General features: G+C 36.0%; 1 protein-coding gene across 7 annotated transcripts; it reads left to right on the top strand.

Moving 5' to 3' along the window:
* The first annotated feature begins 382 nt into the window (after positions 1-382).
* Positions 383-18,030, top strand: LOC128253149 (cyclin-dependent kinase-like 1). Of its 7 annotated transcripts, XM_052981349.1 has the most exons (6): positions 9,212-9,524; positions 9,599-9,636; positions 12,715-12,930; positions 13,019-13,205; positions 14,738-15,610; positions 17,735-18,029. In XM_052981349.1, exons 3-6 carry the CDS (start codon positions 12,821-12,823, stop codon positions 17,870-17,872), a joined length of 1,308 nt encoding a protein of 435 aa, XP_052837309.1. In that variant the 5' UTR covers positions 9,212-9,524; positions 9,599-9,636; positions 12,715-12,820; the 3' UTR covers positions 17,873-18,029. The 7 variants fall into 7 exon arrangements, with proteins under 7 accessions (XP_052837310.1, XP_052837312.1, XP_052837308.1 ...); XM_052981350.1 differs by lacking the exons at positions 9,212-9,524; positions 9,599-9,636 and adding an exon at positions 383-596; XM_052981354.1 differs by lacking the exon at positions 12,715-12,930 and having other exon boundaries at positions 9,218-9,524; positions 17,735-18,028.
* The last annotated feature ends 317 nt before the right edge of the window (positions 18,031-18,347 follow it).

Below are 18,347 nucleotides of genomic sequence, written 5' to 3'. Positions count from 1 at the left end.
ATTGTGATTTCAAAATACCTTCTTATTCCGCTCGAAAAAAAAAACTTTATTAGAAGTATTAGAAATCAAAGCGTAAACTTTGTACGAATTTGTTGTTTGTTTTTAATGACAACAGATTGACAACGCAAAACATAAACAATGGCATGAGCTCTAACAACACTATTAACAATAAAAATACAAGAAAATCAACCCTGATTCCGGCCCCATCCCCTTCCACACCGGCTTTGCTTCCCTGAAAGCGTTGCCAATGTCAACCGTCACGAACACCCCAACAAGCCTTACCCCCTGGATACTTCATCCCATTGTCTTCGGCATTTTCAATGCCGGCGCTCACAAAATGTTCCGGCTACGTTTACGGTGTGGACTACGCTAATAAACAAAGTTTGTTAATATTTCTCAGCAATCGGACGCGTTATGTCGTTTCGCAGCTCGCGTGTGCAAATAAAGTATCTTGAAATCTTGTAAGATGTGGAAAACTCTTTTAGAGGTCTTCCAATATTAACGCGTTTGGAAAACAATTTCTTGTCTATGGACAAATGGTTCGGAGAGAAACGTCTCTGGCTGTTTGGTAACCATCTTCCACTTCTGCCCAGAAGGTAAGTAAATTTAGCTCACTTTACGCCGTTGACGAAAAGTTGTATCCAAACATTTTTGCCTGTTTTGGCCTTACTTGAACTTGAAGATTGGCGCGAAGATAATGTTGTGGCCCTGATATTGTTTTGACTTAACCTCAAGCCTTGTGACTGACCTTAGAGTGTATAAATTCTGAATTTTATTAGTTTTAGTGACCCGTAATCGAAGTATATTTGCTTATTAAAATTTTTAGTCACGGTTGTGTATAGTATTTCTATAAAACGAAGTTTTTAATAAGCTTGCATCGCACTTGCATTAACTAAATAGGGAACTCCACAATAATATGACTTTCAAGTATGAAATTTCACATTTCCAATTTGTGGATCAGGATGTCAAATCTAACGATTAGGTCCTATATAGCTGAGGAGTCTGAGGTAGCGTTCAGACGATACTAGCAAGTCCCTATAAAGCTATTATTTAAAAAATTACTTTGTTACATTATTGTCGAGTAAATACTTTAATAGCTAGAGTTCTTAATTAAACACTGCTCCTGTAGGTAGCGGTAACAGAAATACCCAAAATAAATTAAGTTAAATTGGCTTATAAATTATTATTTCATAAATGCTTTCCTTTGTTTGCTAATCTTAGCGAATCTTGCTTGTGATTTCGTATAAAATTGTTTTGAGTGTACTTAACAAACAAAAATATCAACAAGCCACAGGACCAAACGAAAACAAAAACTTAAATCAAATTGAAATTCAATCAAACGGAATATGTGTGCTCAGAAGAAAAGTTTAAAAAAACCAAAAAAGAAGAAAAGAAATCAAGTAAAAAGACATCAAATTGCATTGAAATGCGTTCGTTGCTTGGGTTTTGCCCCTTCTTTAGACTGCTCCACCCCACCATCGAATGTCTAACAGGCCAGACAAGCATCTCGAAAAGAGTATTGCATACTTATGGGCAGCGTCAGTGGCAGCGGATGATTTAGCGGTTTTTAATGCTTTTGCTCCATGTCAGTTCGGCTTATGTCAACGCCATTTGGCGCTTATGCTCGACGGAAGCATATAAAATGGGGGGAACACTATATTAAACAAAACAGAACCATTTTTTTTATCAATTTAAGGGTTTTAAGCGATCTGGTTAGCGGGAAAATTTAATTTCACTTGTCGAATTTTAATTAAATTTTATTAAAATAGCAGAAAATTTATGGTATTTAGCCAAGATCTTGAACACGTCAACAAATTTTTGGAAAATATAATTTAGAGATTGAATTCTAATCACTTCAATTGTGTTTTGAGACGGGAGTGTTTTGGACCCCACTTATGAGCGCTTTATTTATTTAAAATAAAAAAGGGAGAGCTTCTACGGCGTTTAGAAAAGCGAGTACTTCCTCGTAATTTTGGATCAGCGATATTACAGCGTTGTACATTTTTAGTTTTCTGGTTGACATAAAAAAGTAATAGAAATGACGATTTTTTCTGCACTTAATAGCCAATTCATAAATGTGAGGGAAAGTTCTTGACTCAAACTAACAACACGTAGAGCACTGACATCCCTACTTTATTTTCAGTTGGAAAATAAAAAAGAAACGCGCCCGACTTACACCGAAATTCAACTTCAAAATCTATGACAATATTCCAGAGATGTTATAAATTTAATAAGAAAAAAAATAAAACCCCTTTAGACAATTCGAGCTGCCAGTGCAGCAATGCTTTTCATACAAGCAATGCTATGTAAATAATTTTCGTCTTTGTTTCTTAATAACTTCTGAAATAATTATTTAAGTTGGAAAATTTTTTGTCGATATTGACCGAATAATTGTAAACATACCAAAAAACAAGAAGGAAAGCAAACTTCGGCAAGCCGAAGTTCATATACCCTTGCAGCTATTGCATTAATTAAATACTTTTGAAAACATTTAAATTATGATTTACTTGAGTATGTGCTAAAAAAAAACATTGAAACTATGATTATTTGCAGCTCAATTATTAGATAGTTATTTTATATATTTTTATTATTTCTATGGGAGCTATATGCTATAGACGTCCGATTTTGATAAAATTTATACCATAATTCTGAAATAATTAAACATTGCTATATGTCGAAGAACTAAACAAAAAATTAAAAAACAGAAAAGTTATAATTTTTTTCATTTATTTTTCCGATTGTTCCTATGGGAGCTATATGCTATAGTCGTCCGATTTTGATGAAATTGAAACCGTAATTCTGAAATATTAAACCATTACTATATCTCGAAGAACTAAACAAAAAATTAAAAAACAGCAAAGTTATAATTTTTTTTCATTTATTTTTTCCGATTGTTCCTATGGGAGCTATATGCTATAGTCGTCCGATTTTGATGAAATTTAAACCGTAAATCGGAAATATTTTACCATTACTATATGTCGAAGAACTAAACAAAAAATTAAAAAACAGCAAAGTTATAATTTTTTTTCATTTATTTTTCCGATTGTTCCTATGGGAGCTATATGCTATAGTCGTCCGATCCGGCTCGTTCCGACTTATATACTACCTGCAATAGAAAGACAACTTTTGGGAAAGTTTCATGCAGATAGCTTTAAAACTGAGAGACTAGTTTGCATATAAACGGACGGACAGACGGACAGACGGACAGACGGACAGACGGACAGACGGACATGGCTAGATCGACTCTCCTAGTGATGCTGATCAAGAATATATATACTTTATAGGGTCGGAAACGTCTCCTTCACTGCGTTGCAAACTTCTGACTGAAATTATAATACCCTCTGCAAGGGTATAAAAATATAAACAAGAAATGAAGCAAGTTTATATACCCTTGCAGCTATTGCAAAAATAAAATATTCTTTAAAACATTAAAATTATTAATTACTTGCGTATATGTTTAAAAACATTGAAGCTATGATGATTTGCCGCTCAATTATTAGATCGTTTTCCGATTTTAATAAAATTAAAAGCATAATTCTAAACTGTCTTATTAATAATAAGTCAATAAGAATTTTTTAAAAAATTACAAAATAGAAAAGTTACATTTAAAAACATTTTTTTTTTGTTATTATATTTGTATTGTTCTCATGGAAGCTTTAAGTGATAGTCGTTCGAATTTGATAAGACTTAAACCGTAATTCTGAAATATTTAACCATTACTATATGTTGAAGAACTAAGAAAATTAAAAAACAGTAAAGTTACAATTTTTATACCCTTGCAGAGGGTATTTTAATTTCAGTCAGAAGTTTTCAACGCAGTGAAGGAGACATTTTCGACCCTATAAAGTATATATATTCTTGATCAGCATCACTAGGCGAGTCGATCTAGCCATGTCCGTCTGCCCGTCCGTCTGTCCGTCCGTCTGTCCGTCCGTCTGTCCGTCCGTTTCTACGCAAACTAGTCTCTCAGTTTTTAAGCAAACTTTCCCAAAAGTTGTCTTTCTGTTGCAGGTAGTATATAATTCGGATTTTTTTAGTTCTTTGACATATAGTGATGGTTAAATATTTTACAATTACGTTTTAAATTTCATCATATAGCTCCCATAGAAATAATAAAAATATATAAAATAACTATTTTATAATTGAGCTGCAAATCATCATAGCTTCAATGTTTTTCAACATATATGCAAGTAAATCATAATTTTAATGTTTTCAAAAGTATTTAATTCTTGCAATAGCTGCAAGGGTATATGAACCTCGGCTTGCCGAAGTTTGCTTTCTTTCTTGTTTTCATTTATTTTTCCGATTGTTCCTATGGGAGCTATATGCTATAGTCGTCCGATCCGGCTCGTTCCGACTTATGTACTACCTGCAATAGAAAGTCATCTTTTGGGAAAGTTTCATGCAGATAGCTTAAAAACTGAGAGACTAGTTTGCGTAGAAACGGACGGACAGACGGACGGACAGACGGATGGACGGACATGGCTAGATCGACTCTCCTAGTAATGCTGATCAAGAAAATATATACTTTATTGGGTCGGAAACGTATTATTATATTTCTTTCTAAACATTTGTTTATATGTTGTCTTAATTTAAATTTATACAACCAATTTTTCGACAAATTTTTATGTTTAAAGAACGTTTTCATTTATATATGGTATAATTAATTAAAAAAGTATCTTTTGTTTATTATAACTTTGTTCAACTATTTTTACAAAAAGAAATTTCTGCAATGGCCGTTTGTGTAGAAAGTCCTTAAGCCTTCACAAGAAATAATATAAGCACATATATAAAAAAATATTACCAAATTTTTGAAGGGATCAAGCTCGTTCACCAAATGGTAAGCTAATTTAAACCGTGTTTACATGGTTTTCCTAAGGGCAGCAAATACATTTTATTATCAATTCCGTATCGAACTGCTGAAATCGTATTTTGAGTGATATTCTTTAGCAATATCTAACAAAATAATCAATATTTCGGATAAATATTTTTTTCCCATAAAAATAAATATCACTTTTTGATAAATATAATATAACTCAAAAATAATTATTATATTTGAGCAAAATCGGAAAAACCAAAAAGAATATATATGAGACTAAATTTATATAATTCAATTGAGTATGCACCTTTAATTTTATTGTCGGTCCCTGTTTTTAATTAATTATTTGTGTAAGCCTTCAAAAGTTTCGTTTTACTCACATCTGATTCAGTGTGTGTCTAATGACTTGGAAAATAAAAGGATCAAAGCATCGGTATTACAGCGCAGGGAAACCCACTTTTACAATTGACCACACGCATCAAAATTTAAGAGAAGGCTTTTGATCCACATTTCATGTTCCCCAGCTAGGTTCTCGCTTTTGCTGGTCGCTTTCATGGCATTTGACAGTCGGTCTCATTCCCACAGTGCATCTCAACCCCGCAAGAGCCCTGCTTACCTGCCATAATTGAATCCCCTCTGTCCCTCCTTGAACCACTGATTTCGTGTGCCTCATTTTGGAATGTGGCGAATTCTGCTTCAACCGGGCCTAGAATCTTTTTGCCCCCGTCGCAACTCTCACCTCTCGCACTATGCGCCTGACTCATTTGCATGTTCCTTTGGCTTTCCCCTGCCGCTCGAATTCTGACCCAAAAAAACCTTAAACAAAATGAAAAAGTACTGTCGACATGAGGCACGTCAGAAACCAGGCGGCTTTTTGCACCTGTCTGAGAAGAATGTCGCTTCATGTATAAAGTATTCATGATGTCCGTTGCATTTGAAATCATGTATCGATAAAATAAATAGACGGGAAGCCTCTGAAGCGAACCTTAGTCATCCTGGGACCCTGCAGCCGTGCGAACGCTTTGCGACGTGCAATGTTTCAGAGCTACTCGTACTACCTGCCGCAGTCCTTCCAGAACTCTTTCCTCTACCGCCTCATACAGAAGATCCAGGTGTGCAATGAGCCGGATTTAGTTGAGACCAGGGAGTGCAGGTGGGTCGATTAGCTTTGTTCGTGGGCCTAATTAGCTTGGCCAACTTTTTGCGGAATGAAAGTGAAATATTGTGCAAAACCAAGGAGAGAGGATAAACTTTTTCCCAATGACATTTAAGTCGGCTGGCTGGTGTTGCAACGGCCTTGGCCTTTGATCGCACACGCATATGCCTTTTCCGCCCACCTGCCACTTTTATCCTGGCTCCCCGTAAGTATGCAATGTTTTTTGCGCAGACCCCGCACAAAGTTTCGGTGCGTGTATGAGCACTTGGCATTAATAGCTTGTTATTTATTGCATTTCACGCTTGTTTTTCCAAAAGGCCACGTCAACACAACCCATCCCTTCAGCCCACTATATATTTATGCCAAAAGGTTCACGGACTTTGCAAGGCAACGGTGTTGGTGAGTTGCTAAAAAACTTTTCGGGCCTGCTTCTATTTTCGCAAACATTCACACTTCTGAAAAAACTTCCTCATTAAAAAGTTTTTTTATGTTGCTCATAGCTCTGAATATGTGTTTGACCGGTTGGAAAATATTTGTCAACTAACAGTTTGAGACAATATGGTGAACATTTATCACAGTATATTTTTGAAGTTTCATAATGATATATTACATTATTATTATATTATTTGTATTTTTACATAAAATTGCATTTCTTGAAAGTAAAATATATTTTCTAACTTATTTTATACGTCACGGGCCAGTGTTTCTAAGCAAGCAACCAATCTAAAAACAAAGAGATTTCAAGTATTTAATTAATTTTAGCTTTAAATCAATAAATTTTAACTTTCTAAATTTAGTAGACATTAATTCCATTGTCCTCAAATAATCAACACCTAACCCTTTTAATACCCCTGCAGAGAGTATTATAATTTCAGTCAGAAGTTTGCAACGAAGTGAAGGAGACATTTCCGACCCAATAAAGTATATATATTCTTGATCAGCATCACTGGGACAGTCGATCTAGCCATATCCGTCTGTCCGTCCGTCTGTCCGTCCGTTTATACGCAAACTAGTCTCTCAGTTTTAAAGCTATCTGCATGAAATTTTCCCAAAAGTTGTCTTTCTATTGCAGGTAGTATATAAGAAACGAGCCGGATCGGACGACTATAGCATATAGCTCCCATAGGAACAATCGGAAACAAAAAAAACTTATAACTTTGCTGTTTTTCAATTTTATTTTTAGTTCTTTGTCATATTTACTATATGGTTAAATATTTAAGAATTGCGGTTTAAATTTCATCAAAATCAGACGACTATATCATATAGCTCCCATAGGAACAATCGGAAAAATAAATAAAAAAAAATTATAACTTTGCTGTTTTTTAATTTTTTTCGACACATAGTAATGGTTAAATATTTCATTAAAATCGGACGATTATATCATATAGCTCCCATGAAAACAATAAAAATATATAAAAAATTCGTTTTATTAAATGATACTTTTCTATTTTGTTATTTTTTTTTTTTAATTCTTTTTGTCTTATTAATAATTTGACAATTCAGAACTACGCTTTTAATTTTATTAAAATCGGAAACCTATATCATATAGCTGCCATAGGAACTATCAAATAGTTTAGCTGCAAGTCCGCATATCTTCAATGTTATTAAACATATACGCAAGTAAATCATAATTTTAATGTTTTCAAGAATATTTCGTTTTTGCAATAGCAGCAAGGGTATATAAACTTCGGCTTGCCGAAGTTTGCTTCCCTTCTCGTTAAATTCTGTATTTGAGTGACGCTTCCCACACTATTACCGAGGTCAATATCAGAAGGGGACGTACACAATAGACTCGGCCATTGAAATTGTACCGCTTGTACTGGCTTTGAATGAATGGAAAGCATTGAACCCAATATCAAATGCAAACATCATGGCAACGATATCAAGAATTAATTAATATAGTGTGTAAACAACTACACGGAACATTTAGAAGAATAAATATAATTGAAACCTTTCCTGGATGCTCGAAACAAAAGCAAAAAGCAAAGTGTGAAAGTTAAAGTTACGCGGAAAACAAAAGCTGTCAAATGTATAAATAGAGAAGAAGCCTGGTGGTAGAAGCAGTTTGGGGTCGACGGAACTTCTTTATAAAAATGCAAATTCATTTGAAGGAACGGAAGGGAATCCGTAGCTAGGTATTTCGTTCGTTCAAAAGGTCAAACATCTGGGAAAGCGAAAAACAAAGCAGGGAAACAGTGTGGTCTGGAAAAGTTTTTCTGACCAACTATTTCCTTTGGTATAAGCCTTAATTGTTGTTCATATAGAATGCGAGATAATCGTCCCTTATTTAATGTCGATGCTCTCCTTCGTGTAAGCCCAATGCATTTCAATGCATTTTTAATGAAACACGCGAGACCTTAGCAAACAAAAACATGGGAATCAAAGTCGCTATCGACCAACTTGGCGTATGGGCAAGGTCCGTTGATGCAATAGAGCGCCTACCAACTCCGTGTCGCTCCAAACTCAATTCTAACCAAAAGCAACTCAGTCGTTTGCCGGCTCTTTTCGTCTTCACATCGTGTCGTTCTGCCAAAAAGCTCGTTTTCCCTTTTTTTGGCTAGAGTAAATGAATATAGACATAAGTGCTCTGTGGAAAATTCGGTGATATAATGAAAATGTTTGAGATTTCCAAGTTGTTTTCATTGCGAAGGTAGGAAAATAAAAAGATTTTTAAGCAATATACTTAAGAGTTGAAGGAAACCGATCCTTATTGCGAAATAAAAAAAAATTACCAACTGAACTGACCACAAAATATTAATATTAAACTGTCCAATGTTTTTTCACAAATATTTTGAACTAAGATTTGATAAAAAAATTATAGTATTTGTGAATGTACAATATACAGACGAGAAATAAACAAAAACCGGTGTAATTGTGGCAAAAGGCGAAAGTTAAAAAGTTTGAACAGCTTAGAGCAAACACAACAAGGTTAATTACAAGTGTCACTGGAGCTATCAAGCTGCCTTCCCAGAAACATTAACGTAACCCAACCAAGTTGAGCTACCCCTTACAATGTTATAATTGCACAGCCGTTCAAACATTAATATGTAATAAGGACCCCAAATTAAATCCACCCCGTCACGACTCACTCATTGCACTGCTGCACCAGTTGCCCCATATAGAGTTCCCCAACAATCTATGCCAAAGAACCCAGTTCTTAAGCCACTCCAGTCCCTGGACAGAGGACTCCACCGGGTAACCTCAAAAAGTGTATGAAAAAAGCAAAGAAATCCAAGGAAGCACACCTTGAATGTCTTCCGGTCGTCGCTAACAAAACAACAAAGGGGAGAAACTTCTTGAACAACTTTGGAGCAACTGCGCATGGATTGGGTTTTGTTGTGGTTTTTTGCTTTGTTAACTTTGGTCGCATTGCTATGACATTGGCTAGTGGGGTGGAGTCGACCTGGGACCTGGGACCTGGGACCAGGGAGCAGACCAGCAATTCCCCTATTCAGTGGTTGGTTGTCAGTCAAAACATACGTCCGTTCAAGCGGTCTACCATTCAAATACCTTATTGATCGACGGGCTTGGAAGAATATTTGGCGCATGGTGTGTATCGTAGACTTACCCCGATCTCTTGAAATATAAATCCAATTCATCCACAATTCAATTAAACACTTTAGTGGCAAATACGTCAGATTTTAGCCAGATGGGTGCCTAGGTAAGTCATCTGCTTCCTACGTTTTCAGTGTCCTGTGTTTTCGTTATATTTGTTTGTGCCACCCACCTCCCTATTTTACCACCCTCCACAAGCATATAAATATTTAATTGCATGTTATGTTTATGACCTACACTCACGTTAGAAAAAATGCAGCAAGGCTCCAGAGAAAGTTCAGTTACCCCGGCTTTGAATTTGGCAGAGAGCTGTCTACTATTATAGTTCTTGAGCGTTATACAAATTTCAAAGAAACATTTTCTTGGGAACGCGTCACAAAAAAAAAATCGATTTATTGTAGTTTATACACTCATGGATATTTCGAATTTTAATAATATTGTTAATCAATACCAGACCAGCAGTTTTTTCGCCAATATTGGCCACGATTGTCTACAACTCAAGAGTTCCCAGGTCGATCCACTCCAATTTGAATGTACGCTTCGAGTCTGGTTTCATTATTGCGTTTTTTTACTCTTTGTATGAACGATTTAAAGAAACTTTTTGAAAGTTTAGCTTAGACACACTTATAATTAAAGTTGCATACAAGCCCGGAACTGTTCCTACTTCAGAATAGATGTCGAAGTTGATGCGGAAGGGAAATCTTTAATGGTATACCAACATATTCTGAGTAAACACTGTACATTCTGCAACTGAATTCGCTTTGCTTAAAAAAGCTCTTTATTCAATGATTCCAAAAAAATATCAGTGGTTGTCACAGAAATCACTTTCGACTAGATTTCAACTTAAAATCAACCAAAATTTTCTTAATTATATAAATCTTAATCCAACGAAAAACACGAAAAACAGGGAATTTAATTTAAGATGTATACAAGTTTCGGTGAAACTTAAGAAACTTAAAGTCTTTAGATCACTCTACTCCGAAAATATATGTTCTAACTTAATTTTCACTTTTTTTTCTAGTTCCCTTGTTCTTTCGAAAATTTTTTTTTGATATCACGTTAAGGTTCAAGCTCTACATATTTCATCGCTTTCTTGATGTAGTGTTAATTTTTCTTAATACAGATCCTTACAGCCTCTGCACTATGGGGCCAACGACCACATTCGTTGGCCAAAACCCATTTTTGACAAAAAATGTTGTTTTAAGATGCATTTACCAAAGACCAATCTCATATGTTACGTTTCAAGCGCTGCTTTTGAAATTCTAATTTCACATTGCAGAAGAAAATTTTGTTAGATGAATTTGAATTAGTGCGTACTAAGTATTTGTGTGTTTAAAAGGTTGAAATCTATCCTGTTGTCCATGTAGCTAAGCGGTAATTACAGAAGTTGTCTTTCTAGTTCTTGTTCATAATGTATGTTGTTATAATCGCCACTTATTGCTTATTGTTTTTTATATTGAACGAAAAGGCAACCCAAAAGGATGAAGAAGATGCTATTTTAACTTATTTAACAACCGCAGCAGATAATATAACCTTGACCAATAAGACTATGGTAACAGCAAGCAGAAAATTTAGCTGGACGCATACATATATTGTTCCAAAAAGATCATGCAAATTGGTTTAAAACCGAAACAGTTATAGTACTTTTGAAAACCTTGACATCGGTGGCAGTCCACCATTTACCATTCTAGCTAGAGAACTTAGTTCCGTAGAAGGTAAGACGCAAAAAAAGGCATTAAAATTGCACACTTGTGTGATAAACAACCATTCGATTTGCTTGGAAATTTCATTTATTGTATTTGGAATTCTTTCAAAAACCATTTTTTTTTAAATTAAACTCTCAAATTAGAACTTTAATAAAGGTGGGATATGATATAAAGAAACCAAAACTTACAGCTTATCATATTCATAAGCAGCTAAAGAAAAACGTCAATCTGGCACAAAGGAAGTAAAAGTTACAACTATTAAATTTAAAATAACTATACAAATAAAATAAAAAAATCAAAACAGTTTTTTCTCTCAAAACAACAAAGTTGGATAGATTAATCGCATGGCAGTTATACTATACATTCGGTCAACCTCAATTTTGTTGATATAAATGTTGCCAAAGGAAAAATAAACCATTGGTTTTAACTCGATATCTTTGAAATTAAGCGGGTTATTAATTTTGGCCAACAAAAGTGGTAGTTGAACCCACAGTGCTCTGTTGCCACCGATTGATATTTGTTTTTTTTTAACATTTTCTTCCCCTACATTACTATATTAAATTTCTTGAATCTTCGCTCTTACGGGTCTAACACCAATTTGTATAATCTTGATCCTATAAAGTTACTTGATTGATGGGGTCATTTGGTTAAAAATCTTTGTTCCTCTGGGATATATATGATATAGTCGTCTGATCCGGCTCTTGCCGATTTATATATTACCTGCAATAGAAAGACAACTGTAGATTCAAAGAGCAACTAAAATCGGAGAAATGGTGTAAAATTAGAGTTTTGTCAACGGTTGACTATTTTTAATAATTCCGTGAATTAATAAGTGTGTTTTAGAGCAAAAACAAATAGGGTTATTACAGTAATAAAGGCTATATAATAAAAAATGTCGTTAAAGATAAGATTTTTCGAATTCTTAGCTACACTGCGTACCTTTTTCTTAGAAGTTCCCAATTGTCATGAAAATGTGCAGTGACTTTGAAGACTTTTTTGGCAGTGTACCTCTTTTATTAAACTAGCGATTTCTTGTCCATGTTTAATTCAACGAAAAGAAACAATCCAAAAACATAAGCAAATCAAGTTTGTTAAAGCAAAACAACAAATCGATTTAGTGCTCATCGACTGTTAGAGTTAATTAGTTAGGGTTCCGTATCTATTGGCGATTTAATGTTCATAATATCGATTTATGTTATGCCCCCACCAATATTACTTATCATATTCAGACTAAACTTTTGTAATTGTGTAGAGCTTTTGTAACCGGTAAAATTGTTGCTTGTATTCCTAAAACGCTTACAGTTTAAAACCATTTTTTTTACCAATTATTTTTACCAAATTTAGCCTTCCTAATAAATTTACTCATTCATAACGTTTTCTCATTTGCTTTTTGTTTCATTCCATCGAAATCCACTAACCAAAAACGCAAATCATACCAATTCTGGACATCTTAAAAACAAAACTAATCCAATATAAAGACTTGTAAATAAACAAATCCTAAAACAGCCCACAAAATAAATACCACAACGAAAATCCCTCCACATTGGTAAACACTCGAATGCAAGTCTGCCCCTGTGGTCCCATATGTGTTCGTGTCTGAACTTTCAAACAGAAAAATTTATAAACATTTTATGTGCTAAATGCAAAGCAATGCGACGTGCAAACATCAAACGTGGCCAATGTTTGAGCTTAAGGTAAAACCTTCCTAACTCAAACCAATTTTTCAGCACAATCAAGATGGGCGTTCCCGAATAACTCTCTTTCTTGTTAACTTCCTTACAGACCTCAAGGTAGCAGCAAAATGGATCGCTATGAGAAGCTCAGTCGGTTGGGCGAAGGTTCCTATGGCGTGGTATACAAATGCCGGGATCGGGAAACTGGTGCTTTGGTGGCGGTGAAGAGGTTTGTGGAGTCAGAAGACGATCCGGCCATACGAAAAATTGCACTTAGAGAAATTAGGTTACTTAAGGTAAGTGTAACTATCAACTCACAGAAATTGGGCGCCAAAATAAAACATAGCTTACTTCTTAGTTTATATAGTATTTTTACAAGAAAAGAAGGAAAACTTTGAAACAAAGAGAAAATTTTCGATATTCGCTATTGCAGGTACATGATATCCCTGTCCGATTTTTATTAATCTTAAGCCGTAATTCCAAAGTAGTAAGCCATCAATATAACTCGGAGTGTATTTGAATAAATTAAAACGCAATGCAATTAAAACCGTAACTCTAAAATACTTAATCATTACTATGTATATCTCGAAGAATTTAAACCAAAATTAAACAAGAAAGGAAGCAAACTTAAGCAAGCCGAAGTTCATATACCCTTGCAGCTACTTCAAAAATAAATGTTTTTAAAAACAATAAAAATACGATTTACTTGCGTATAAAAAGAAAAACACTGAAGCTATGATGATTTGCAGCTCATTTATTCGATAGTTCCTATGGCAGGATATCGTTTTTCGATTTTAATAAAATTAAAGCGTATTTCTGAACTGCCAAATTATTAATTAGTCATAAAAATTTTGAAAAATTACAAAACAGAAAAACCTTATTTAATAAAAAAAAAATGTTAATATAGTCGTCAGATTTTAAGGAAATTTAAACCGTAATTATGAAATATTTAAACATTACCAAATGTCGAAGAACTAAACAAAAATTAAAAAACATCAAAGTTATAATTTTGTTTCATTTATTTTTCCGATTGTTCCTATGGGAGCTATATGCTATAGTCGTCCGATCCGGCTCCTTTCGACTTATATACTACATGCAACAGAAAGACAACTTTTTTCATGCAGATAGCTTTAAAACTGATAGACTATTTTGCGTACAAAAGGACGGACAAACGAACGGACAGACGGACATGGCTAGATCGACTCTCCTATCAAACTGTTTAAAAACTACTTTCCCAGAGTTTGTTTTATTAAATGCTATGGAATAATAGTAAAAAGCATTTCCGAACTATTAAAAATTCATTGTTAATCCATGACTTATAAAAGTCATAATAAATTGTCGGAATGATGTCCAACAGGGAGCTATATGCTATATATGCTGTATTTTGTCCGAGATTCCGAATGCGATTCGAATTGCAGCAGAGTTCAATTCAAATCGGTTTATGGGGTGTACCTGAAATTACCATTCAAGATATATTCCAATACATTTCTCATTTCGATAACATAAGAACGATCATATAAATAATGCTGTAATTATACCCGTTTTTCTTGGAGTAAAAGGGTGTATTGTCATCGTTGAAAAGTATATAACAGGTAGAAGTAGCTTTTCCGACCAAATAAAGTATATATTCTTGATTAGGATCAATAGCCGAGTCGATCTAGCCATGTCCGTCTGTCTGTCCGTCTGTATGAACGTAGAGAACTCGGAAACTTAAAAAAAAAACTATAGTTCCTAAGCAGAGCAAGCTTAATTTAGTCGAAGACTACACTTGAAAGGAAAAATTTTGAATATTACGGTGCCTAACGAAATTTCCTTCTCGCATTTGCAGAATCTCAAGCACCCGAACCTCGTCTCCCTGCTGGAAGTGTTTCGACGCAAGCGGCGCCTCCACCTGGTCTTCGAGTTCTGCGAGCTGACCGTGCTCCACGAGCTGGAGCGCCATCCGCAGGGCTGCCCGGAGCACCTGACCAAACAGATCTGCTACCAGACGCTGCTGGGCGTGGCCTACTGCCACAAGCAGGGCTGCCTGCACCGGGACATCAAGCCGGAGAACATCCTGCTGACGGCGCAGGGCCAGGTGAAGCTGTGCGACTTCGGCTTCGCCCGGATGCTCAGTCCGGGCGAGAACTACACGGACTACGTGGCCACCCGCTGGTACCGGGCGCCGGAGCTCCTGGTGGGCGACACCCAGTACGGCACCCCCGTGGACGTGTGGGCCATCGGGTGCCTGTTCGCCGAGCTGGTGCGCGGCGAGGCCCTGTGGCCGGGCCGGAGCGACGTCGACCAGCTGTACCTGATCCGCAAGACCCTGGGCGACCTGCTGCCGCGCCACATCCAGATCTTTGGCCAGAACGAGTACTTCAAGGGCATCACGCTGCCGGTGCCGCCGACGCTCGAGCCGCTGGAGGACAAGATGCCGGCCAAGTCGCTGCAGAACCCGCTGACCATCGACTTCCTCAGAAAGTGCCTGGACAAGGACCCGGCCAAGCGCTGGTCCTGCGAGAAGCTCATCAAGCACTCCTACTTCGACGACTACATCGCCAAGCAGCGCGAGCAGGAGCACGTCAGCAGCCTGGAGGCGGCCAATCTGCGCCAGCAGCAGCTCGCCTCCCAGCAGTTCATGCTGGCCACGGCGGCCCAGCAGCTGCAGACGGGTCCGGCCCAGGCGGCGGCCATCGCGGCGGCCCGGGATAAATCCAAGGTTTGTGACCGTATTTCCGTAGATGTAACAGCCATGACCATCTCACTACGGACTGAACGACACTATTTTTGGACAAAAACCGTTTCCCAAAGGCATCAGACTTTAATGTTTAACACGCACTGTTCAAATATGGGCCGCTTAAATAGCTGTTTTACTTGACTTACGCAAGGGAAAGCTGAAAAAACGAAACCATCTTTAAAGGATCTGTCTCTAAGCGATCTCCCCGATCAGAAAGTAGGGCGTCCCCATTACGTTAAGTTATGCCTGCAACAAAGCGATATTTCCCGAAGATCCGACTTACAAACGGGTCTTTATGCTTTTCAAACATGCTACTGTGTACATCTATTGTACTTAAATAGCGCTTATTGCGAAGCAATAACATTTTATCGAGTAACATAGCATGTCACTTACTTTTTGTTCTACGGGGCCTTAATTAGGATGCAAACATAGTCTTACCACTTATTAATTTGCACCTTTTTTTCCAACCGTAGAACGAATCTTGGTGTTACTTTTATTCGTAAATTTATTCACGGGGAAGTGCAGGGTCGCCTACATTTCTCTGTGCCTTATAAAATTACTCTGAACTCTTATTTTACATTTTTTGTCGATGACTATGACATCTGCTCACGCCAAGTAGGCGTTTGTATTTTATGCCAGTGTAGAGCGACAACTTTCCTCTTAAGTCTCCGCTCCGCTCTGGAGCGGTCTGTATAAGTTCAGCTCTTGTTAGTTCCAATTGTAAATAAACACCCACCTAAACTGAAGTTCTTTTGTTTTCGAATTACTACGTGGGAATCGGTTTCATAATTCTACACCAACCTAACCTCCATCTTCACTCCCATCAATATGCAGGAACCTTTAAGAGTACTTTGCAATGACTATTAAAGCCTTTATCACATAATTTCTACTAACGACTCTTTACCAATTTCGAAAACATTTACCTTATCGAATTTAGCACCAAATTAATATTTAGTATTTAGTATTTTGTTTCGTTTTTATTTTTAATTGGTCTATCAGTTCCTTTATTGTCCCTTCTCTGTTTCCTCTCGCGATCTGTTTTTAATAAAAAAAGTGCTTTTCAGTGTCAACTACTTGAATAGATTGTTCTTGTAATTTAGTGTTTTAAATAGCCCGTTAAAAAATGGATAGCGAAATTGCATCGTTGAATAGAGAAACAAAGAGAGCTACAACTAGTATTACATACAAATTTGTTCTACGTTGTCGTGTACTCAATCCTTGTTCAAATTATTGTATTTTAAATTGTTGCAGCTATTGCAAAAATTAAACATCTAAAAACCATTGAAGCTATGATGATTTCACTTCAACTATTCTGATATCGTTTTCCGATTTTAATAAAATTAAAAGCGTAATTCTGAATTATTAATGACATTTAAACCGTAATTCCAAACTTATAATTGTTTTATTCGGCACGCTACAACAAAATTGTGCCTGTGTAGATAAAAAGCTTTGTTGGAGCGCAACGAATAAAAAAATTTTAAAATGTGTTTGATTTAAATAACAAGAAGAAACGCCTTATTATAGTGCCCCGACTATAAGATACCTCTTACTCAGCAAACTCAATTAAACAAAACATTCCCCTGAAAATGAATGTGTTTTACAACTATTAAAAAATAAGGTAACGATTTGGAATGTTTTGTATGAGGCGATAGATATTGACCGATTAAAAATATTATATAAAAATGCAATAAAATATTATTGACATAACAGACTTTCGCGATTGTTTGGCGTTAGAGTGGGCGTAGCTTAATTTGTATTAGCGTAGGAAAGCATATTAATAAAATTAAAACATATTAACATATTTTTTTCCGATTTTTCCTGTCAGATAAGTCGTCCTACAAATTAATAAACTATCTGCATTAGAAAGACAACTTTTAGATAAGTTGCAGATAGCTTTGGTGCTGAAAAACTAGTTTGCGTAGAATCGGACAGACGGACAGACGGCCATATGCTGATTAATAATATATTTATACATTTTTAGGCCTATAAAAATAAATTATAATAAAATAATAATATTAGTTAAATAACATAACCTATTTTTATTAGGCTTATCAAATTTTTATATTGTTATATAATAAATAATTAATATCAACTCTTTTTTTACAGACTTCAAACACATCATTACCGCTGCTGCCTAGCACGCAGCATCATCACCACCCGCATCAAGACTACGTGAAGCTGCAGCCCTTGAACAAGAACGCAAACCTCCTTCATCGCACCGAACATCATCTGCCAACAATTTGAGCAGAACTTGCAGTTAACAAATGTCCTTGCGTTGCTAAACATTTTTCGCAAAAGTTGGCACAGAATTTATATTATTTACTGCTGGGAATAAATGTATAAAAATAATCCATTAATAAATCACTGGGTGCAACGTCATTCAATGCTTGGGATTCATCCTACCAAATCGAGCTGAATTAGTAACTGAGTTCAACATTGAATGTTCAGCTGTCATTTAATTAAATATGCATAATATGTTTACTTTCCATAAATTTTCAATTCGGTTATTCGCAAATCACTCTAGGCTAATCTCTAATTCACTTTCCAGTTGCGTCCTGGAGCAAATCCCTTTCAGCGTTGCACATACACGCACATTGAATAGGTACTGGTACTCTACTAGTCAAAGTGTCACATTCCACCTCGAGCTCTGAACTGTACCACCTACTTGTTGAGCCTGCCCAGGCTAGCACATTACATTTACCCTTACAGGAGCGGATTC

Source organism: Drosophila gunungcola (assembly GCF_025200985.1).
Source record: "Drosophila gunungcola strain Sukarami chromosome 2L unlocalized genomic scaffold, Dgunungcola_SK_2 000007F, whole genome shotgun sequence".
Lineage (NCBI taxonomy): Eukaryota > Metazoa > Arthropoda > Insecta > Diptera > Drosophilidae > Drosophila > Drosophila gunungcola.
The sequence above is the reverse complement of the archived record's forward strand: the minus strand, read 5'-3'. Positions and strand labels throughout refer to the sequence as shown.